At 44.5% G+C, this 23,707-nt stretch overlaps 1 protein-coding gene across 3 annotated transcripts in view; it reads left to right on the forward strand.

Annotated features, from left to right (window-relative positions):
• rhobtb3 (Rho related BTB domain containing 3) overlaps window positions 1-23,707 on the forward strand; it is an 81,508-nt gene that overhangs the window by 23,210 nt on the left and 34,591 nt on the right. For all 3 annotated transcript variants that reach the window (XM_059969421.1, XM_059969422.1, XM_059969423.1), the window contains exon 4: window positions 12,456-12,613. In XM_059969421.1, the coding sequence (XP_059825404.1) occupies window positions 12,456-12,613 (158 nt within the window). The remainder of the gene's footprint in view (window positions 1-12,455; window positions 12,614-23,707) is intronic.

Here is a 23,707-nt window from a genome sequence, read left to right on the forward strand (position 1 = left end):
ATTACAGGATGTCTCTCTGGTGATTCCTGCTCCCTCCCCTCTCCTGTTCCCTTTTCCCAACCATGATTCCTCTCTCCCTATTCCCTGAGTACTTAGGCAGTCAATTATTTTGTGTTTTAGATTTGTAATTAATTTAGATCTATTTTCATTTTGACATGAGAGAGTCCTTTTCTGTTGATCAGTGTCAGAAAAGCAAAATTAAATCCAGTGTGGCTCAATGTTGTAAGTCAATAAAACATGAAAACTTACGGGGGGGGGGGGGTGAATACCTTTAATAGGCACAGTATGTGCCTAAGACTTTTACAACAGGACTGTCCATTTACTTTCTACAAAATCACACACATAAGCAACTTGTATTTTAGAAGAAGAATCTTTAGATCCCAGACTCCTGGTATTCCTAGCTCCGTGCACAAATATGCATGCCAAGTTTGTGAAAGAACGATCAACAAGTAGCGAGGGGGAGTCTGGCTGTCCACTCCTCAAAGTGTGTGCGAGGTTCCCCATTGATCAGTGCCCCGAGCCCATATCCAACTGGCCTGTTCAGTTTGAACTTTAATGAGTATGCCTGGCTGTTTTGCCTGTGTATCCAGGTTCCTTTCATTCTAACGTTTGGATGTAAATCCCTGAGTAAATGGTGCGGAAGCTGGAAGGAATTTGTAAAGTCGTGTTCAACTATTTGTGAGGAACAAGTTACTCTGAGGCACAAGGTTGATGGAGGCTTTTCATCCCAGTGCTTCACGATGTTATCGTGGCACGGGTGGGGTCAGTCCCAGCAGATCATCTTTGGCAGATTCAGATTCAGGCGTATTTATCACGTGTGTATCGAAACGTACAATACGGTGAGGTGCTCTGTCTGCGCTAACAACCAATACACCTGAAAATGTGCTGGGGCAGCCCCCAAGTGTCACCAGACATTCCAGCACTATTGCAGCAGGCCCACGGAGTTCGGCAGAGCAACAGAGAACACAAGAAAACTGGCCACACTAAGGGACAGAACAACAACAGCAAAACACAACCCATTCCTTCCTCCTACCCGCTGTCCCCCAACCCAGGCCAGCCGGCTTCAGCCTCACACCTCCAGTGGACTTTCCTTTTCGTGTATCCCTTTCCTGTTGATTTGACTTGGCAATTAAGGTACTGAAGAAGTTCCGTATCTGCAATGTGTAGAAAAGAAAAAAAATGTCTGGAAACTTCCCACCGGCACACCGCCCCAAACAAAACCAACAGTTCCCCTTACAGTGACAGTGAATCAGCCGTATTTCCAAGATTGTATTAGCATTACAAGCAGAATCAGAATCGGGATTATTATCTCTGATGTATGCCAGGGAATTAGCTGTGTTGTAGCAGTATAGTGCAATACATTAAAAAAATGAGATGGTACAGTAAGAAATAAAATTGGTCGTGCAACAAGAGAGCAAAATCGTGAAGTAGTGTTCATGGGTTCTTGGAATGTTCAAAAATTTGACAGTGGAAGGGGTGTTCCTAAAACATTGATTGTGTGTCTTGGAGCTTCTGTAACATCTCCCTGATGGCAGTAATGAGAAGTGAGCATGCCCTAGGCGAAGATGGCCCTTCTTGATGGATGGTGCCTTCTTGAGGCACCATCTTTTGAAGATGTCCTCGATGCTGGGGATGGATGGTGGTGGAAACGATGCAGAGGCTCTGTATGAAGATCTGTGGCCGGATTATCGATAACAATGCCAGCATTATTGTCCCACATTGAGATATTGTATGCCTTCGGCCCTTGAACACCAGAGGCTTATGAAGATGGCAAACAGTATAGGGTGATCATGAGGAGAATGGCCCTGCACTTCAATGCAAGGAAAACCTTATCATCTGAAATTGATGCTAACTTGCTTCTTTTTGTGAGAAATACTTTAGGCTAAGGAATGAGCTTAACTCTCTTATTGTGGACCTATTTCAAAATAGCTAATGTAGGCTTGAAATATGACATTTGTGAGCTATTTAGCAGCATCTTCAAACAAAAAAGCACTTGTCTGCAGAAACTGGTGAGATGAATATAAATGTAATGTGTCTGTATTCTTAGTTGAGAACTTCGTCACTAAGCATGACTTTCCCACGGGAAAGTATTCTTAAAAGCTTGTTTTCTTACAATACAGAGCCAGGACCACATATTTCTTCCAAACAGTCCTCCCAGAATAGAGAAAAAAAATTCTTCAATCCTGTGGCACATGCATGCGTATTTCCAGAACATCCTGGAAAGTCTTCATGACAAGACTTTAATGAGTTTCTTGCACCTTCTGGGAAGACGTACAGATTGCCTTCTGTACGTCTGGACCAGTAATGTATCCAGAGGCTAAGATTTCATAAGCAAGGGCATGGAAGACCTGTCATATTCTGCAGATGAGGCTTTGTGACTGATTTCTCTGCCTGTAGGTCACTATCACCTCGAGCTTTCTACTATTTAGATTATTTCAGCCAATGATGACTGATCTGTGTCATATCTCAGAGCTTGCAGTTCACTGCTGCATGAAAATCATCTCAAGTGCTCTTTACATAACAGTATAGAATTCAGATCAAGTGGAAAGCAACAAGGAGTCTGGGTACATAGATTGTCCAGACCTCCATCACTTTACAGATGGTTGAGAGTAGTCCAATTGGATGGGTATTAGCTGGATTTATCTTGTCTTTTATGGATGGGAATAATCTGGTCAACATTCTGTGCCGTTGCCACATTAATGGGTATATTTAGGGCGGAGGTTGATGGGTTCTTGATCAGGAGAGACGGGGGGAAGTCAAGAGAATGATGTTGAGGAGGATGATGAAATAGCAGAGCAGACTCAATGGGCTGAAAGCCTAGTTCTCCTCCTATGTCTTCTGGTCTTAATGGTTTCCTCAAGGTGTTGGAAGAGCATGAACTGAGGGAGGGTGGCAGTGTAAGGCAGGAGGCCATGTCCTTGGGACATGACCTCAAGTGTTCAACTCTCTGCTCACCTTTCCTACGTTGGCACAATATGTTGTCCTTCAATGGCTTCCTGGTTTCTCAAGTATATTGGAGCGTTCTCCAGGTAACTCTGCATCACCTGGGACTGCAATAGAACTGGGTGTCTGCCTCCAGATCATTCTTCAAGCTCCAGTGTTTATTTGACTGCGTCCTCACTTCTCCTTTAAGAACTACTGCAGGCATACCAGGAACTACTGCAGGTTAGTATCATCTAGTGCATTAATTATCTACTTATGCCTTATCACCCCTACTGAGGCATGGGCTGCCAACAGCAGCTTGCCAGTCCTCTATCCTGGGCAGTCTTACATGTTGTCTCCCGGTGTAGCCCATCTTTGAAGATCCTTCTTCTCCCAGCAATGAAGTCTTTGGAGCTTCTGCAGGTGTTTCTGTAGCTCTGGATTTTTATGTGATGGGGTTGCTGAGCTGACAGAGCTATACTGTGGTAAAGTTTCGGTGATTTCATTTTGTGTATAAAGCCCTCCACCAGACTTCAAACTGTACTTTGCTGTGTCTATTAGCTGCAAAATCAACTCTCACTGCTTCATTTTGATTTCATTTCACTTTACCAGTGATTTATTTCTCCCTCTGACTGTAAAAGGATTACCATGTTATTTTGAGTTGTTTCAAAAGGTGCAGAAATGCTTCCTCTCTTATTCTATACAGGTGTTTCCTTTTATATAGCTTTGTCTCTCTTAAATTGTCCCTGAATTTGTATTTTGTTTCTGTTCCCTCAATGAATCTACCTGGCTCTTTAAGACCAAGATGTACATGAGCTAATTGAATACAACACTGTGCAAAAAGTTGTAGAGCTTTACACGTGCTTAAGACTTTTGCACAGTACTGTAGGAGACGTGATCCATGTAACTCTTTAAATTCACATTCCTGCATGATGCCCAGAAGCCCCTTTTCTCTGCATCCTCCCAATTGAACATTTTTAGAATATTAACAGCATCTTCTTCTTCGTAAGCCTGTCACTCCTACCGCCAACAGCAGTTCGCCAGAGTTCTCTGTACTGGGCCAGTTTCTCAAATTGTCCCCAGATATAGCTGATCTTTGAAGATCCTTCCTCTCCCAGGCACGAGGTCTTTGGGGCTTCCGTTGGCGTTTCTGTACCACTGGGTTTTTATGAGATAGGATTGCTAGCCTCATGTTTGCCTCCTTTTACTGCCGGGCTTGGGACTGTCCATAGCAGAGTCTGCTGGTGCATGAAATTACCAGCGCTTTATTTATTTATTGATTGAGATAGAGTGTGGTGTTGGCCTTTCTGGCCCTTCGTGCCACACCACCCAGCAACTCCTGACGTAACCCTTGCCAAATCACAGGACCATTTCATTGACCAATTAACTGTCTAAGGACTGTGGGAGGAAACTGGAACATCTGGAGGAAATCCACACGGTCACGGGGAGAACATACAAACTCCTAACAGGCAGCAGTGGGAATTGAACCTGGGTCACTGGTACTGTAAAGTGCTGTGCTAACCACTGCGCTACCACGCCGTTCCATTAATGTGTTTATTAGGTTAAACACAATGACTGGCCATCTTGCTGAGGGGTTTCTCTCTGTTCACCCAACAAGGCAAGCTGACATGTTTCTGTCATGCGTCAGCCTTTCAGTGCAGGATTTTGGGGGAAGTGACCGAAGAGTCTGACCTTGGCTCTGTTTTATTCCTCCAGACGGCAGCGCCTTGATTCCAGGGCAGTAAATGTTCATGCTATCCAGTAGCTTTTGTGCACTTATGCTTTGGTCCCAGAATTCATTCCACTGATTGCGGAGATAATGCTGCCCTATACTCTCAGTGGCCACTTTATTAGGTGGAGGAGTGGAACCCGGTTTGGTCTTCTGTTACTATAGTCCATCCATTTCAAGGTTCGACATGTTGTGCATTCACAGATGCTCTTCTGCACACCACTGTTGGAACACGTGGTTACCTGAGTTACTGTTGCTTTTCTGTCAGCTTGAACCAGTCTGGATATTACGGCCTCTCTCATTAACAAGGTGCTTCCGCCCACAGATCTGCCGCTCACTGGATGTTTATGTTTCTCGAATCATTCTGTGTAAACTCCAGAGCAGCGGTTCCCAGCAGTCCATGGACCCCTCTGTTAACGGTCAGGGTCCATGGCATAAAAATGTTAGGCAGCTCTGCTCTGGAGACTGTTGTGCGTGAAAATCCCAGGAGATACTCAAACCACCCTGTCTGACACCAACAATCACTCCACGGTCAAAGTCACTTGGATCACATTCCTCCCCCATTCTGACGTTTGGTCTGAATAATAACTGAACCTCTTGACCACATCTGCATGGTTTTATGCATTGATTTGCTGCCTCATGATTGGCTGATTAGATATTTACTGGTGTACCTAATAAAGTGGCTACTGAGGTAAGTGTGTAATACATACCAATCCAGGATGAATTTGTCAGCAGCAGGAGAATTCTACATCTCTGAACTTGACCGTGACTTTCCGAGATTAGATCTCCAGAGACTGTGCTCAGAAAGCATTGTCATATTTCAGGCTGATATTTCTCAGGGAGGAAGGGAGGCAGTGAGCCAGAGAAACTAGATGCAGAGGAAGGATGCATGTGTGTCATTGTCTGCTATTGCTGAGTAATTTTGTGGTGGCAATTCATCCCCTAGGTTGACTGCACAATGACACTCCGTTCGTCCACCATTCAGATCGTGACACTAGCAAATTTGACATTTTCAATGTCATAGGACTAAAAGGAACGATGTTAGGTGGTACTTGGCTCAGTACATCCCTCCACTTTCTCTTTTTACCATTCCACGTTCTGTCTCCCCCTTTTTAGCCCTTCCCTTCTCCTCACATGCCCATTACCTCCCTCTGGTGCCCCCCCCTTTCCCTTTCTTCCCACGGTCCACTCTCTTTTCCTACCAGATTCCTTCTTCTTCAGTTCTTTACCTGTTACACATCACCTCCCAGTTTCACACTTCACCTCCCCTCCCTCACCCACCCACCCACCATCCCCAACTCCTGGTCTGACCTATCACCTTTCACTCCTTCCCCTGCCTCCCCCACCACCTTCTTTTTCTGGCTTTGATCCCCTTTCCACTCCCAAAAAATCGACTGCTTACCCTCTCCCATAGATGCTGCCTGACTTGCTGAGTTCCTCCGGGGGGGGGGGGGGGGTGTGTGTGTGTGTGTGTGTGTGTGTGTGTGTGTGTGTGTGTGTGTGTGTGTGTGTTAGTTAGTTAGTTAGTTAGTCCAGGTCATACTTATTCATCTGATCAAGGCAATCAAGATAGAAACATGAACCAATTAGTCTTGTGCGTTGCTGGTCTTTGGCTTGACAACTGCCCTCCTACCCCTACATGATGCTTGTCCAGCAACCATTGCTTGGCTGGCAGAGGACTCTCCACTTACTGAAGTGATCAACCATCTCACACCGTGGGACGCCACGGTAGCATAGCAGTTAGCACGATGCTACTACGAGAGGGCGTTAGAGTTCGGAATGCAGTCTGGTGTCCTCTGTAAGGAGCTGGTACGCCCACCCCGTGAACACATAGGTTTGGTCCTGTTTCCTCCATCCTGATCAAAAAGGTGCTACAGTGCCTTTATTTCCTGCGGAGCATCAAGAAAGCTCACCTCTGTCCCAGGATACTGACGGACTTCTACCGCTGTACCATTGAGAGCATACTCACCCACTGCATCTCAGTGTGGTATGGCAATTGCCCCGTTTTGGACTGCAAAGCACTCCAGCGTGTGGTGAAAACTGCCCAGTGGATTATCGGCACCCAATTGCCCACCATTGAGAACATCTTCCATAAACGCTGCCTGGGCAGGGCAAAAAGCATTATCAAGGATGCATCTCACCCTAACCATGGACCTTTTACTCTGTTCCCATCTGGCAGGCGCTACAAGAGCCTCTGCTCCCACACCAGCAGACACAGAAAGAGCTTCTTCCCTGAGGCTGTGACCCTGCTGAACCTCAAATCACAGCGCTAAACAGTATTACACCCATAGTCTCAGTACTTTTATATTTGTGTGCTCTAGCACTTTTTATTTGCAGTTATTTTGTAAATGACACTATTCTTTGCATTTCTGGTTAGATGTTAACTGCTTTTCATTTGGCTTTGTATCTGTACTCGGCACAATGACAATAAAGTGGAATCTGATCTAAACAATCCACAGACATAACAATGATTAGACTAGGGTTAAAAAAATGGGTTGCTGAGCAGTTTGGCTCATTGAGCTGGAAGGACCTATTCCACATTGTATCTTGAAATATAAAAACTTTTTAAAAAATTACCATTGGATTTTGTGAGGTCAATGACCTAGGCCCATCCACTTACAGCTATTTCATTAATGACTTACCCCGTAGCATAAGATCAGAAGTGGGAGTTCCTCTGATAATTTCTCAGCAATGAAGCAGTGTATACCTGTCTGTAACAAGACCCAGGCAATATTTAGACAAGGGTTGATTAGTAACTTTTTCAAATACCAGTTGTTATTTAACAGAGCAAGACAGATGATGGGGCAGCAGGACTGAATGTTTTTACTGAGTTTTTACATGCTGGGCAGCGCAGAGTGCGGAAAGAACGAACCAGGCCCGTTTACAGTGCGGGAGGACTGACCTGGACCTGCTGGAGAGAAAAAGCATGTGGACTTAGAGGCCTGTGCCAAAGGAGCGAGCCCTACGTGCGTAGGAGGCCCAGTCGATTCACCACACGATCAATCTGCCGTATGCGCACTTGCACATTTTCACAATCGATCTGACACGGTCATCAGGCAGTGATCATCTTCAGTGGGAAAGAGCCTGACCAGCTACCTTTAATATTTAGTGCCATTACTGTGGATAGTCCTCCACAACTGGCACTCAGGAGAATACACTTACTCTGCCACTGGTAATGTACACTGACTACAGCTGCTGACGTAGATTAGTTTGGCAATGCCTCTCAACCCCATGATCTTTACCACCAAGAAGGTGTAAGAGACTACTCCTTAGTAACAATGATCAGAGAGAATCTGAGAAGTAACCTTTATTGCTTCAATTAAAGAGCACATGGGTTCACAGACTAATTAGCTGTGTGCACCCCTGCTGGAATTCGTTGACCGTCCATGAACAGTCAATGAAGAGAAAAGGTAATACCTGGGAAAGGAGTCTATACTGGCCAGGCGTTCCTTGTTGTCCCCATTTCCATATGTCCGTGGGGTCCTCTTCATCCATGATGGTTGGTCTCTGGTTGCTGCGGACTCATCACTGTTCCTGACTCTTCTAACGTTCCTTATCAGTTGAACTGATGGATCTCCATCCCATTGGCTCAAGATCACCTGACCTACCTGGGTCATCTTTTTGTAGTCCAGGGCTACAACCAACGTTGTTTCATGGCTTCTGCCACCCAGCCTTGTTTTTTTCAGCTCCGACTGGTCAAACCAGTCAAAACTAGGTGATCCAGACATGGAGCCTAACAAGATGACAGATCACCTCTGCAGTAAGTCTGCCACTTTACATAACATATAGCTACTTGCCTGAGAATGGTCTTGGGTTTAGCAGGTGATGACCTGAAGCTCCTTGAGTCCACGTTCAATTGCTCTGATTTGGTTATCCGAGAGCAAGAATTAACTCAGAGTTCACCAGATGGGGGGTGGGGTGGGGAAACAAAGACAAATAGTTTTGCTGCTCACCCTGTCCTTGATTTATCCAAATCCACTAATTTGTAGACTGCAGTCCCTTCTGGCTAACAAAGCACAAGGGTTTCAGGCACCTGGGAGCATTGCCACACAGCGGCCACAGTCCTGACGTGGAAATATTATATTACTCTGTTATTGCCATATGACATAAGTGCTGACATTCCCTGTACGAATGCGTAATAGGAGAACTGTCACCAGAAGGACTGTGGCGGTTTAAATGCTGTGGTTCACCGCCACCTTCTTGAGGGCATTTATGGAGGGGTAATAAATGCTGGCCTGGTCAGTGATCAGCCACCCAGGGAAGGAGGTGCAGAGGTGGTGTGGGAGAGAACAGAGGCGCCAGGAATCTGTGCAGGACTTGGGGCTGAGCCCTGCAGGCCGGCTCACCCATTGGTGCTGCTCTCCAGTGCTTGCTCCCTGGAAGACACTGCTGGATTACCTTCATCTGTGGCTGACTCAGCGTGAGATGAGGAACTGCTGCCTGCTTGTTCTTGCAGAAACGTGGCTTCAGAATGACATCGCATGCATCATCACTCTTCTGGCCACTCCACTCGGACTTGTGTTGATATTAATCTGTGACGCTATGAACTGTGCTTTGCACCTTTGACCCAATTTAGCAGTATACATGTGTATGGTTGAATGACAATTAAACCTGAACTAGCTGCCCAGCTCCTGATGAATAAGTAAATAATTATAAAATACTCTGACTCGCTGCATTCTTTCAGATGACAAACTCTTGGCATATTATCAGTTCAAAGTACTGTATACTAACAGCAAAATTCCTCTGTCAAATATAATTTGATTTAATAGTCTAAATAAAATTAAGCTGAATTTATTTAATTGAACTTGATGCTCCCACACTGCACACCGTCAATCGCTATTGCATAAATTCAAGACTAACTTTATGTATGTTGGTAGATTGAAGAGGCTGGGCTTGTTCTTGGAATAGAAGAGGTGATAAGGAGAACTAATAGAGGCATCCTAACCAGTTGCATCACTATCTGGAGTGACTGTACATGATCGGAAAAAGCCGAAGAAGTTTGCAAACACAGGTAGCTCCATCATGGGCAGAAGTCTTCCTTCAAATAGCAATGCCTAAGAAACTGTGGCATCTATAATCACCCATAGCATGCTTGTTATTACCATCAGGGAGGAGGTTCAGGAGGTACAGGAGCCTGAAGTCTCACACTGAATGGTTCAGGAACAGCTTCCTTCCCTCTGCAGTCAGATTTCTGAATGGACAATGAACCAGCCCATGAACACTACCTCACTACTTTTGCTATCTTTTTGCATATAAATATCCTCATTATCATTTTGTGCGATCAAGTCAAGTCACTTTTTATTGTCATTTTGACCATAAACTGCTGGTACAGTACACAGAAAAAATGAAACAACGTTCCTCCAGGACCATGGTGCTACATGAAACAACACAAAACTACATTAGGTTATGTGAGACAACATAAGGCTACACTAGACTACATAATACAACACAAAAACTACACTTGACTACAGACCTACACAGGACTACATAAAGTGCACAAAACAGTGGAGGGCAGTACAATAATTAATAAACGACAATAGGCACAGTAGAGGACAAATTTCAATATAATAATAAATGTTGCAGATGTCAGTCTAGACTCTGGGTATTGAGGAGTCTGATGGATTGGGGGAAGAAACTGTTGCACAGTCTGATCGTGAGAGCCCAAATGCTTCAGTACCTTTTGCCGGATGGCAGGAGGGTGAAGAGTTTGTATGAGGGCCACGTGGGGTCCTTCACAATACTGTTAGCTTTGCGGGTGCAGCGTGTGGTGTAAATATTTGTAATGGTGGGAAGAGAGACCCCAATGATTTTCTCAGCTGATCTCACTATCCGCTGCAGAGTCTTGTGATCCGAGACCATGCAATTCCCAAATCAGGCAGTGATGCAGCTGCTCAGGATGCTCTCAATACTACCTCTGTAGAATGTGATGAGGTTGGAGGGTGGGAGATGGACTTTCCTCAGCCTTCACAGAAAGTAGAGATGCTGCTGGGCTTTCTTGGCTATGGAGCTGGTGTTGAGGGACCAGGTGAGATTCTCCGCCAGGTGAACACCAAGAGATTTGGTTTTCTTAACGATCCCAATGGAGGAGCCATCAATGTTCAGCGGAGAGTGGTCGCTCCGTGCTCTCCTGAAGTCAACAACCATCTCTTTTGTTCACATTCAGAGACAGTTTGTTGGCTCTGGACCATGTTGTATGATGTGGGTGATCATGGAGACCATGATTGTCCTTGGCAAATTTTTAAATGAAGTGGTTTGCCATTACCACCTTCTGGGCAGTGTCTTACAAGACGGGTGACCCCGGCCATTGTCGATACTTTTCAGAGATTGCCTGCCTGGCATCAGCGGTTGCATAACCAGGACTCGTGAAATGGACCAGCTGCTGATAGACCATTGATCACCTGATTCCATGTCTTCACATGAATCTGATGGGGCGGGGGGGCTAAGTAGGTGATACACCTTGTCTAATGGTGTAGGCTTGTGGAGAGAAGGAGCGCCTTATATTTCTTCTGCTAGAGATGTGTACATATATATCTTATTGTAATTTATATACTTTATAATGTATTGTACTGTACTGTTGCTGCAAAACAACAAATTTCATGACATGCTATGTCAGTGGTAATAAACCTGATTCTGATTTTATTTAACATCATTGAACATAGAAGAGGACAGCACAGTGCAGGCCCTTCAGCTCACAATGTTGTGACGACCTTTTAACCCACTCCAAGATCAATCTGACCCTTCCCTCCCACATGGCGCTCCATTTCTCCATCATCCAGGTGCCTTTTCCTTCACCAAGGTTTGCAGTAAGTGTCTTACATAATGTGTTGAACACATCCTTTTAGTTTTTGTAAAAATGTAAGTATGAAATCACTGTCAGAAATCATACCGTTGTAAAGCCCTTTGAACAAACCTGCTAGCTGTCTTTCCACAGAACTAAGTAAACAAATTTGATCCTCAGTCTCCAATTTCAAAGTGTCTCCGATCTTGGAAGATCACTCCAATGCTTTGTGCTTACTCACATGTGACATCGCAACATTAAATAATGACATTGATCGGAATCACAAGGTTCAAAAGCAGTTAGATCAATGAAAGGCAAAGACAGGGAGGAACAGTTCCCATTGCTCAGGGGAGCAGAGGGAAGGGTCACAAACCTTGGACATCCGATGAAGGTAATTGACTGAAGAGCTAAATGTGATACAAGTAAAATTTATTTTTAAACCCGATGAATTGTTGTAATTTGGAATTCAGTGCTTCAATTAGTGAAGGACGAAGAACAACTGCAGTGTTCAAATGGGAGTTGGATAGATATCTGAAAGGAAAGGATTTGCAAGGTTATGAGGATGCAGTTGGGGAGTGGGATTAGTGGGGTACACACAAATTGGCCCCTCTCCAGTCTGCAACCAGCTTGTGAATCTGTGAAGTTTATGTGAGTCTCAACTGTCTATCAATTGGTGGAAATTATTCTCAAATTTTTCTCACAGCAGGTGAGAGATTCTGCTCGTAATTCTGATTAACACTTGTCACTCAGTTAACATTTGCAAAATCAGATTATTTATTTTTTCACCTTCCTGCTACTTGTTGGATTTTACTGTGCACTTAAATAATTGAAGTGAAGTGCTGTGACAGAATTGATAAGATGCTCTATAAATCTACTGAAGTTGTCATTTAATAAAGGTTGAGTTGCCTGCAGAGATGTAAATTACAGTAAATGTATCTGACATGACATTATTTATTTTTGGAATTTATATAACACTTCGAGCAATATTTTTAAATGAAATTCATGGAATTTTGAACTTCTCAACAGAAGAGAGTCCAGCTTGTTCATGTCCACTGTGTGCGTCCGATAAAGGGAGCTGCGTGCCTTTCTATGAGGGGTTGGAACTATCAAAAGAAATCGGAGCAGCCTACTTGGAACTTCAGAGTCTCAACGATTTCAATGTGGGGAAATATTTCGGAGGAGTGGTGAGCAAGATTGTTATGCTTTCACATCATAGTTATTTTCTATAATATAATACTTTAAGATTATATGTAATTTGCTTCACAATCTACGGTAAAACCAAATAATTACAGAGACTGATTTTGGAGATCATTACCCAGTACTTGGCTTCTTTTTGTTTACAGTTGAAGATGAATGTGCATCACTGTAGCATATGGCGGTTAGTGTGAAACTATTACCGCTCAGGGCGTTGGGAGTTGAGAGTTCAGTCCCAGCGTTCTCTGCAAGAAGTTTGTTCATCCTTCCCGTGAGCACATGGGTTTCCTCCAGGTGCTCCAGTTTCCTCCCACGGTCCAAAGGTGGACCGGTTAGTAGGTTATTTGGTCATTGTAACTTGTCATGAGATTAGGTTATAGTTATAGTTAAGTTCCTGGCTCTAGTTGGGCTGGGAGGGCCTGTTCCATGCAGTATTTATAAATAAGTAAATAGATAGATACGTTGGTCAGAAAGAACTACAATCAGTGAACAGGAAGGGATTTGACCATTTTGTGAGATTGTCGTTGCAGCTGCCATTTTGTGAACTTCTGAACTGATTCTTCCTCTGGGGTAATTTAATCAGAGCAATTGAACGTGGACATGAGGAGTTTCTGCTAATGATCTGCTAAAACTGAGGTCAGGAGCAGTTTATGGTGTAAGGTGGCAGGTTTGCAGAAGTAAACTTGTTATCTGGGCCCAGTGTCTGGCTGAGCCAGTTTGACTGGTTTGAACCAGTCAGAGTTGAAAAGAACAAAAGTCATCACCTAAGGCCTGAGGTTGCAGGCAAAGGGCATAAAACAATATGGGCTACTTCCAATGAGCAACACACACAAAATGCTGGTGGTACGCAGCAGGCCAGGCAGGATCTATAGGGAGAAGCGCTGTCGATGTTTCGGACCGAGACCCTTCGTCAGGACTAACTGAAAGGAAAGATGGTAAGTTCAGTTAGTCCTGACGAAGGGTCTCGGCCTGAAACATCGACAGCGCTTCTCCCTGTAGATGCTGCCTGGCCTGCTGCGTTCCACCAGCATTTTGTGTGTGTTGCTTGAATTTCCAGCATCTGCAGATTTCCTCGTGTTTACTTCCAATGAGAATTGACATGGGTCAGTCAGGTGATCTTGAGCCAATGAAATTGAAACATCAGCGACCAATCTGATCAGGGAATGAATAAGAATGAAAGATTTTGGAAGCTGAGGCAGCGACAACTTTCCGGGGCCCAACCAGCACGGATGTGGAGGACACCACGTTGGACACGCGGAGATCATATTGGGACCACGAGAAACACCTGACCAGTGTAGACTTATTTCCTGGGCATCACTTTTTCTATTCTTTCCCTGTTCATGGAGGGTCAACTACACCTAGTGGAAATGCACACAGTCAGTGAACCCATATTCTTTTTAGTTGAGACAATGGAGGTACTTGTCAGTAAATGCAGATTCTCTCTGTGTCTCTCTGATCATTACTATTAAGGGGTAATCCTTGTAACAGATGGATAGATAGGTGCTGTGTTGAATGATGTGGGTGATCACGGTCCATGGCCATGATAATTCTTGGTAATTTTCTCTCCAGAAATGGTTTGCCATTCAGTGTCTTTACAAGATGGGTGACCCCAGCCATGATCAATACTCTTCAGAGATTGTCTGCCTGGTGTCAGTGTTTGCAAAACCAGGAGTTGTGATATGCACCAGCTGCTCATAAACCATCCACCACCTGCTCCCATGGCTTCACATGACCCTGACTGGTGGGGGGTGGGGGAGGGTGTGCTAAGCAGGTGCTACACCTTGCCCGAGGGTGACCTGCAGGCTAGTGGAGGGAAGGAGCACCTTGCATCTCCTTGGGTAGAGACGTATCTGTCTCGCCGGCCCTGATAGATGGATAACTAAAGTAGTGAAGGGGAAGCATCTGCTATTGACACTGCTGGAGTCAAAGGCCTGTGCATGTTTCTACCATTACAGATACAATTCAGAGCATCTACCCATGGCATTTGCTTTCATCTGTAAGGGTGTTGCTTATGAGAATGAAGCACCATTTACATAAAACCTTTGGTGGACCAAAAGGGTACTGAGAAAGTTTACAAGGATGTTGCCGGAAACTGCGAATCGGATTTATAGGGATAAGTTGAATAGGTTTGGATGTCATTCCCTAGAGAGTACAAAAATATGGGGAGATTTGATAGAGATATATAAAATTGTGAGGGTACAGATAGGGAAAATACAAGGAGGCTTTTTCCACTGAGGTTGGGTGAAATTAGAACCAGAGGTCATGGGTGGAAGGTGAAACATCTGAGGGGGAGCTTCACTCGGAAGGTGGTTAGACAGTGAAGCCGGCTGCCAGTGGAAGCGGTGGCTGCAGGTTCCATATCAGCTTTTAAGAGAAGTTTTGGATAAGTACATGGATGGGAGGGTTTGGAGGGTTCTAGTCTAGGTGCAGGGTGATGGGACCAGCCAGAGTAATAGTTCAACACAGACTAGATGGGCTGAAGGGCATGATTCTGTGCTGTAGTGTTCTACTGATTTCTGCCAGGACCTGAACAATTGGCCTTCACCACCATTCAGGATCAAATACAATTCAAATCAAATCAAATTCAGATTTAATTATCATTCAGCCATATATGAATATAGTTAAACGAAACACCATTCCTCTGGGGCCAAGGTGCAAAGCATGCACAGCGGAAGGCGCACAGCATATTCAAGATAGTGATCACATATACAGTCATGCAGAAAACCAATCTATATAGCCCAAGTCCCTGAATGACATGCCCCTCAAATTGATGGTGCATTTCCCCGGAGTCCGTAGACAAACACACGCACACACAATCCAGCTTGTCATTCAACCAATCAAAACTTGAGGGCAGCACTGATGGGAGAGGCCAATCCCCAGTCGAGCATGGACACTATGCAACACCGCCTCCATCGTCTCCTCTCCTGGGCTGCAGCAGCAGGAAAGCTTGAGGCCTAGCTCTCATTACAGCCGATGCCACTCGGCTCCCCTGCTGCATGTTGCATCAACACCAAGCAAGGGAAACAGGCCTGTGGCATCTTATGTTATCGATGTCTAACAGGGTCTCAGGATCGCAAAAGAAACATCCAAGACAATCATCCACAGTTACACTGTCTGTCATCTTTGCACACCATCTCCGAACCCTTTGATGCCTACCATACCAGGCGGCAACACGGTCTGCACCAAGTTCAGCTCCTCCACAAACGAGCAGCTTACTGATGGGGTTGACCTGCAGTACCCAGAGTTTTTGGAGTCCAACGTTGTCTTGTGATCGTAAAAAAAGGCGTTTTTTAAAATAAAAGCACCTTTGGTTGGCCCATGAGAGGCCTCTGCGTCCGAGTGTGCCGCCATCTTACCAAATGATACTTTACCAATTAGCTCAGGAGGAATTTGTTTGCTGATAATGTTAAGGAGTTGAACACTGAGCAGATCCAGTTATTGATGTTGTATCTGGCCTTCCATAATTTACTTGCACTGGATCTCGAGAAAGACTTCATCACCATAAAATTGATTCGCAGTGTTAAAGGACTCACCCATAATTAAGCTCAGCTTATTTGGATGTTGAAGGTAAATCTTACATCCCAAAGTTAATCTTTAACATAGAAGATAGGAAGAGAAACCTTAAATGGTGCAAGACTTAATTTGAAAGGCTGAAACAGCTAGCAGGCGGTCCTGTATTAATCTGAGCAATGTCAGGTTAATGTCTGAAGGAACGAAGGTTTAACGAAGGGCTGTAATTAAAATTTTAATAAGCATTTTCTTTTTTGAGAAACTCCCTGTGCAGTTTGCTTATAGTTTAAGATTTTAAAAATATTCTTTGAGGTTTAGAGAAAAGGTTGGTCAGATGACTTTTGTAAACCTATTGAGACTCGACATATACACATGAGATTCTGCAGATGTTGGAAATCTTGAGGAACACAACAAAATGCTGGGTAAATACCGCAGGGCAGGCATTATTTATGGAGAGGAATGAACAGTCACTCTTTTGGGCTGAGACCCTTCATTGGGACCGGAATAAACCAAAATAAGAAGGTGGGGGGAGGGGGGCAGAAGTACAAACTGGCAGGTGATAGGTGAAGCCAGGTGAAGGGGAAGGTAGGTGGGTGGTAGAGAGGGGAATGAAGTAAAAAGCTGGGAGGTGATAGGTGGAAGAGGTATACGTCTGAATAAGAAGGAATCTGATAGGATAGGAGAGTTGATGATGGGGGAAAGGGAAGGAGGAGGGGTACCAGAGGCAGGTGATAAGCAGGTGAGCAGAAGAGAAGGGCTAAGAAGGGAGCCAGAATCGGGAATGGAAAAGGAGAGAAGGTGAGGTTGGGGGGGACAAATTACCAACTTCACCTAGGTCAAGAGATTTGAACTAGGTGGCTTGGTTCGGCCATCGATTCATATTAATTGCCATTTAATGTGTACAGCTGGATGCTGCTGCTTCAGATAGCTGTGCATTGGTTGTTTAGGAGACGCTTGTGTCCCAAGCTTTCTGGCCATTTGCGTAGACTCTCTTGCAGCTAGAATAAAAAGTGTAGCATCACCCCTGACTCTGTTGCACACTTTCCAGCAACCAAATGTTGAACCCACACCCGTGAGACATGGGCTTGGGGCATTTTAAATAATGACTGTGGGGAGAACGCTAGAGGTCATGTTGTGAGCGTGTAGTGACAAGTGGGTGGATATTGATGTCCATGAAACAGAAGGGTCAGACGGACTGGAAGGGCCTACTACATCCTGAATCTCTCTAAATTAATTAATTAAATGGCTGATCAGGTCCATCGCATCTCATTTCAAGGAGATATCATTTGGTGGGGGCAGGTTTAGAATTGTAGGTCACGCTTGCACAATTCCATGCTACTAAAAATATAAAATTAATGTTCGAGAACTATATTTCCCAGTAATATTTTTGGTACAACTTGCAAGAATTCTGCTTGGTTTCTGCTTGAAAGGATCGTTCGCAAAGGCAGACATAGAGCATCATTTAAGCAGCATTCACAAGAAAAGTTTACTTAAACACAATTTTTACAAGGAAGCACATTTGGAACAAGGAAATCAGTTTTGGTGTAAAGATCGAAGTGGTCATGGTGTTGTTAAACTGTGGTGATCAGGGCTACGTCAGCTGCTGGTTCAAGAACCAAATGGTTGAAGGGAAGCAGCTGTTCTTGAACTTGGAGCTGTGGGACTTCAGGCTCCTCTACCTCCTGCCTAGGAGTTGGGTGAGGTTTGGAGTGGAGTTTGTGGCCCATGTTTGACTCCATTGTGTCTCCCCATTTGAGGCGTTGAGCAAGGTTAAAGTCGACGAGGGTGAGAGTGGAGGATGGGTGGCTGTTTGGCATCTTCTGCCTGTGTTTGACCATTCCTCCTCTCCCTCTCTCGGGCTGCTTCCAGAGGCCAATTCTCTGGATGCTTTCAAGAAAGAGTTACATAGAGCTCTTAAAGTGGCAGAGTCAAGGGATATGGGGAGAAGGCAGGGACGGGGTACTGATTGTGGATGATCAGCCATGATCACATTGAATGGCAGTGCTGGCTCAAAGGGCTGAATGGCCTACTCCTGCATCTATTGTCCGTTGTCTATTGAAAGTGCAGGAGACTGTTATAAGGATTGATCGGTGAGGTTGTGGACTCATTTTGGGGACTTTGAGGCTCATGTTACTGGATTCTGGTTATTTTTTTCACTGTTTTTGACTGGTTTGATTGAGGCAATCGATGCAGATTGGGGCACTTTGGGTGAAGAATGGCCCCCCTGCCTGCAGTGGGTGAGCAGCACAGCGCTGGACTGAACTAAACTGAATACTGCTAGACTCCTGGTTTGATGTCGGACATTCTATGTACTGCTCGCTCGCTTTTTGCTGTTCACGAAATTTACTCTTCCTTCGCACATTTGGTGTTTGATGTTGACGTGAACGGGTTCCATGGTTTCACAGCAGCCTGTGGGAGGACGAATCTCAGAGTTGTACTCTGTAAAGCTCCTTTGATAATAAATGTACTTGAGTCTTTGATGCTTGTAATGCGAAGAGGGCATGGCCCTGATGGTGAGGATCCTTAATGATGGATGCGGCCACCTTGAGGCAGCACATTTTGGAGATGTCCTTCATGGAGCTGGTTGAGTCTACAAGCCTCTGCATTGGAGCTTCCATACAACCAGTTGGAATGCTCTCCACAATACATCTGCTGAAGTTGAATCATTAAATGGTTACAATATAAAAGGAGCCATTTGGACCACATTAAAAATTACATGAGGGAAATATTTTAATTATTTTACATCTGTGACTTCTTGTACTCTTATCATCCATGAATAGGAACAGCCTCTAGCATCCACTCTAACTAAAGAGTGGAGTGGCGCCAAGCCAAATCCTTCAGTCTGTCCACACCGGCCTGGCACTGACAAGACATTTTGGTGGTTGTAATTGCTTTCCTCATTTGAGCTTCATTGCTTTTATTCAATGAAGGCACTGTCAATCATATGTCAAAACTTGGATTGCAGTCAAATACCTCTTGGCGGTCGCAACAGCCTTAATAACTACAGAGAATACCAATGAGGTTGCTCTCCAAACATCGTCCAACCGTCACCTTTTCAAACTCCCATTCTGTTTGCAACCGCACTGACAGGGAGCCCTGAAAAATTGGATCTAATGAGGGGAAAACCAAACCCAAAGTTACAAAGAGAAGAACGAGAAAGATGAAGTTTACCTTTATTTGGCTCACGTGCTTCGAAAAACACAGTGAAATGCGTCGCTTTGCATCAAGTCAGATCAGCGGGGATTGGGCTCAGCAGCCCGCAGGTGTCACCTTGCTTCCTGTGCTGACAGAGCATGTCCGTTGCTTACCCGAACCGTACGTGCTTGGAATGTGGGGGGAGATGGAGCACCTGGGGGAAACTCACAGGGTCACAGGGAGGACATGTGCTCTTCTTACAGACTGCGGCGGGAATCGAACCCTGATTGCGACTGCTGCTGCTGCTGTAATAGTGCTTCACTGACCATGCTGACCCGCAATATGAAATTTTATATGAAAACAATGAAAGGAATTTCTCTTGATTTGCTGGTGAAGCAAACACAGTGAAATCATGATTGCACAATTTTTAAACAAAATTGTGGATTATTAGAACAATAAAACAATAAACATGTGCTGCTGAAATCATCATAACAGTGGATTTATATTCAACAACAATGAGGTTCTTTATTTCTACAGAGCAGAGCTTCCCGCAAGCTCTGAGGATTGACTCGAATGTTTTGTATATTTGCATATCCCCATGAGATTTCTCCCTTCTCCGTGGTCGTTTGTGGGCGTACTGCTGCATAGACATAAATGCCTAGCATTCAGCGTGTTGTTAACTTGTCAGCTTTTGAAAGGAGTTCTCAAAGGAATTTATTGTGGAGGAAAAAATTAGTGCCGCGGCCAGCATTAATTGCCCAAGCCGAACTGCCCATGATAAAGTGCTAGTGAGGCGCTTATTTGAACGGCTGTGTCCTCACACTCAGTATCTATTTTATTATCTAATAACGTGGCCACTGAGTGTATGTTCATGGATTTCTGCCGCTGGAGCCCATCCACCTCCGGGTTCAACATGATGTACGATCAGAGAAGCTCTTCTGCACTCCACCATTGTAACATGTGGGTGCTTAAGCCGCTGTCAACTTCCTGTCAGTTTGAACCAGCTTGGCCATTCCCATCTGACCTTTCTCATTAACAACTGTTTGCACCCACAGAACTGTCACCTCATTGTTCTTTTTTGTTTGTTTTTTTGCACCATTTTCTGTAAACTCTAGAGACTGCCATGCATGAAAATCCCAGAAGATCAGCAGTTTCTAAGTCACTCAAACCACCCCATTTGTCTGCAACAATCAGTCCTTTATCAAAGTCACTTAGATCACAGTTCTTCCCCCATCCTGATATTTGGTCTGAACAACAACCAAACTTCTGACAGCTGACCATGTCTGCTTGCTTTTATGCATTGAGTTCTGCCATGTGACTGGCTGACTATTGAGCAGGTGTGCCTGATAAAGTGGCCACTGAGTGTATCTCCACAATATTTCCCTTTGAGCACTCCCTTCTTACAAGCTGCTTTTAAATTTGAATTAACCCTCCTCGTTCCACTCCCCACCAGTCTCTCAAGCAGTGCATTCCAAATACTAATGATTAATGCAGAAGCAAGTATTCCTGCAAAAAGTTTAAAGTAAAATTTATTGTCTGAGTGTATGCATGTCACCACAAATAAACTTGGGGTTCTTTTCTTCAGGCATACTTAGCAAATCTATAGAACAGTGACTGTAAACAGGATCAATCACCAACAAACTGTGCGAATGTAGATAAAAACAAAGAGCAGGCATGAAGTAACAAGAGAAAAGAGTCCGTAAATGGGTGTAGTTACCCCTTTTATTCAACAGCCTGATGATATAGGGGTAGTAAGTGTGAGTCCTGAGGCTCTTGTACCTTTACCTGATGGCAGCAGTGAGAAAAGAGCACGGTCTGGGTGGTGAGGATGTTTGATGACGGATGCTGCTTTTCTACAGTAACATTTCATGTGGATGTGCTCAATGGTTGGGAGGGCTTTACCCATGATGTACTGGGCCAAATCCACAACCTTTTTGTGGGATTTCCCACTCAAAGACTTTAGTGTTCCCATACCAGGCTGTAAATCAGCCAGTCAGCACAGTTTCCGCCACACATCTATAGAAGTTTGCTAAGGTTTTTGGTGACAAGCCAAATCTCCGTAGACTTCTGAGGAAGTAGAGGCACTGTCGTGCTTTCTTTACAATTATATTTATGTAATAGGTCCAAGTCAGGTCCTCTGAGATGTGACACCCAGGAATTTAAAGTTGCTGACCCTCTCCACCTCAGATCCTCCGATGATTATTGGCTCAGGGACCTCTGGTTGCCCTCTCCTGAAGTCTAAAATCCGTTCCTTGGTCTTAATGACATTGAGATATTGTTTTTATTACGCCACTCAGCCAAATTTTCAGTCTCCCTCCTGTATGCTGATTCATCACCACCTTCGATACAGGTCCCCACAGTGGTGTCATCTGCAAACTTGTATATGGTGTTGGAGCTGTACTTAGCCGCACAGTCATAGGTGTAAAGGGAGTAGATCAGGGTCTAAGCAGGCATCTATGCACTGGTCCTGTGCTGATGGAGATGTGGAGAAGATCTTTTTGCCAATCCAAACTGACTGGAATCTACAAGTGAGGATATCCAGGATCCAATTGCACGAGGGGGTATTGAGTTTTGAGGGGATGATGGTGTTAAATGCTGTGCGGTATTCGATAAAGAGCATCCTGATGCATGCATCTTTGCTATCCAGAAGTTCCAGGGTTGTGTGAAGAGCCAAAGAAATGGCATCAGCTGTAGACCTGTTGCTTCAGTAAGTGAATTGGAGTGGATCCAGGTCGCCACTCAGACAGAAGCTGATATGCTTCAACACCAGCCTCTCAAAACACTTCATCACTGTGGACGTAAGTGCCATAGAGTGATAGTCATTGAGGCAGGTTACCATGCTCTTCTTGGGCTCAGTATGATTGAAGCTTGCTTGAAGCTGGTGTACCATACACTACCGGAACGAGAGATTGAAGATAACTGTGAATACACCAGCCAGTTGGTCAGCCCAGGTTGTCAGTACTCGGCCAGGTACTCTGTTCAGACAGGATGCTTTCCTTGCATTCAATCTCTTAAAGGCAGCCCACACATCACCTTCAGATACCGAGACCAAAGGGACATCGGGAGACATCTATTTCCGCCACACATCTATAGAAGTTTGCCAAGGTTTTTGGTGACGTGCCAAATCTCCGTAGACTCCTGAGGAAGTAGAGGCGCTGTCGTGCTTTCTTTACAATTATGCTGTACGATGGTTCCTCCTTGTTCTGGTGATCAAGGGGAGCACTGAACACATGGGAAACAAAGCCCTGCCGCCCCCTTTGTCACAAGATTTAACTTTGTAGGAGGTTATGGCATTCAAACCCTGCCTCAGCTGTTGAACATCCCTCACTGATTCCATTCTAGTCCGGAATCTCCACTTTGCCTGTGAGACGGCTTTCTAGAGATTGTACCTGCACCTCTTGATCTCCAGACTTGAATGCCTCCGATCTGGCTCTCAACAAATTCTGATTTCATTGTTCATCCAGGCCTTCTGATTGGGGAAACCCCTGAACAATTTTGTGGGATACACTCTTCCGTAGAAGTTTTAATGAAGTCTGTAATGACCCTGGTGTAGTCATTCAGGTCCAGTCCATGACTCAAGGTGATCCTGTGACCATTCCTCTTCCTTCCATGACCACCTCTTAGTTGTCTTGATCTCCAGTCTCTGTCTGTATGCAGGTAGCAGTACAGCCAGATGATCCGACTTAACAAAATGCAGTTTCAGGAAGGAAAGGTAGGCATTTCTTATCATAGTGTAGCAGTGGTCGAGTGTGTCAGGACCTCTAGTAATAATGGAAAGATACATTAAACCTGCCAATACTGTAATCTGAAACAAAAACAGAAATACTGGAAGAATTTATGGGTCAGGCAACATCTGTGGAAAGAGAAAAAGGTGAACTGTTTTGGTTAAGATTTTTGCTGCTGCATTTCGAACAAGCTGCCGGTGATTTATATCTTTCTCGGGCAGTCCTGAGAAGAGTGCATTGCAGTAGTCTAATTGGCTAAAAACAAAAGTGTGTATCAATTTTTCTACATCTTGAAATGTTTTAAGAAATTGAACTTTGCAATATTCATTAAATGAAAGAATGCAGTCTTAGTAATATGATTAAGTGATTTAAAGTTTAGCTCAGAGTCAGTAGTAACACCTAAATCCTTTACTTGTAAAGGCTTGACTCATAAGATACTGGAGAATAGAGCCGCAGGCTTGACTTGTGTAACAGACAAATACAATTGTGTGTCGACTGCATCGCTGTGGTAATTCACCTTGTGTTTTGAAATAATCTGACCTAATCGAGCATGTTGAGTGGAAACAACAGGCCAACAATTGATCCTTGAGGAACACGAAACACAATAACATGGATTTTGGATGCACAATCACTCCTGCTAACAAAGAAATGTGCAGTTGTGAAACAATAAGCCATTTATGCATTGTTTAGTTTACCCTAAGACCATAAGACAGT

This window comes from Hypanus sabinus, chromosome 5 (genome assembly GCF_030144855.1).
Source record: "Hypanus sabinus isolate sHypSab1 chromosome 5, sHypSab1.hap1, whole genome shotgun sequence".
NCBI lineage: Eukaryota > Metazoa > Chordata > Chondrichthyes > Myliobatiformes > Dasyatidae > Hypanus > Hypanus sabinus.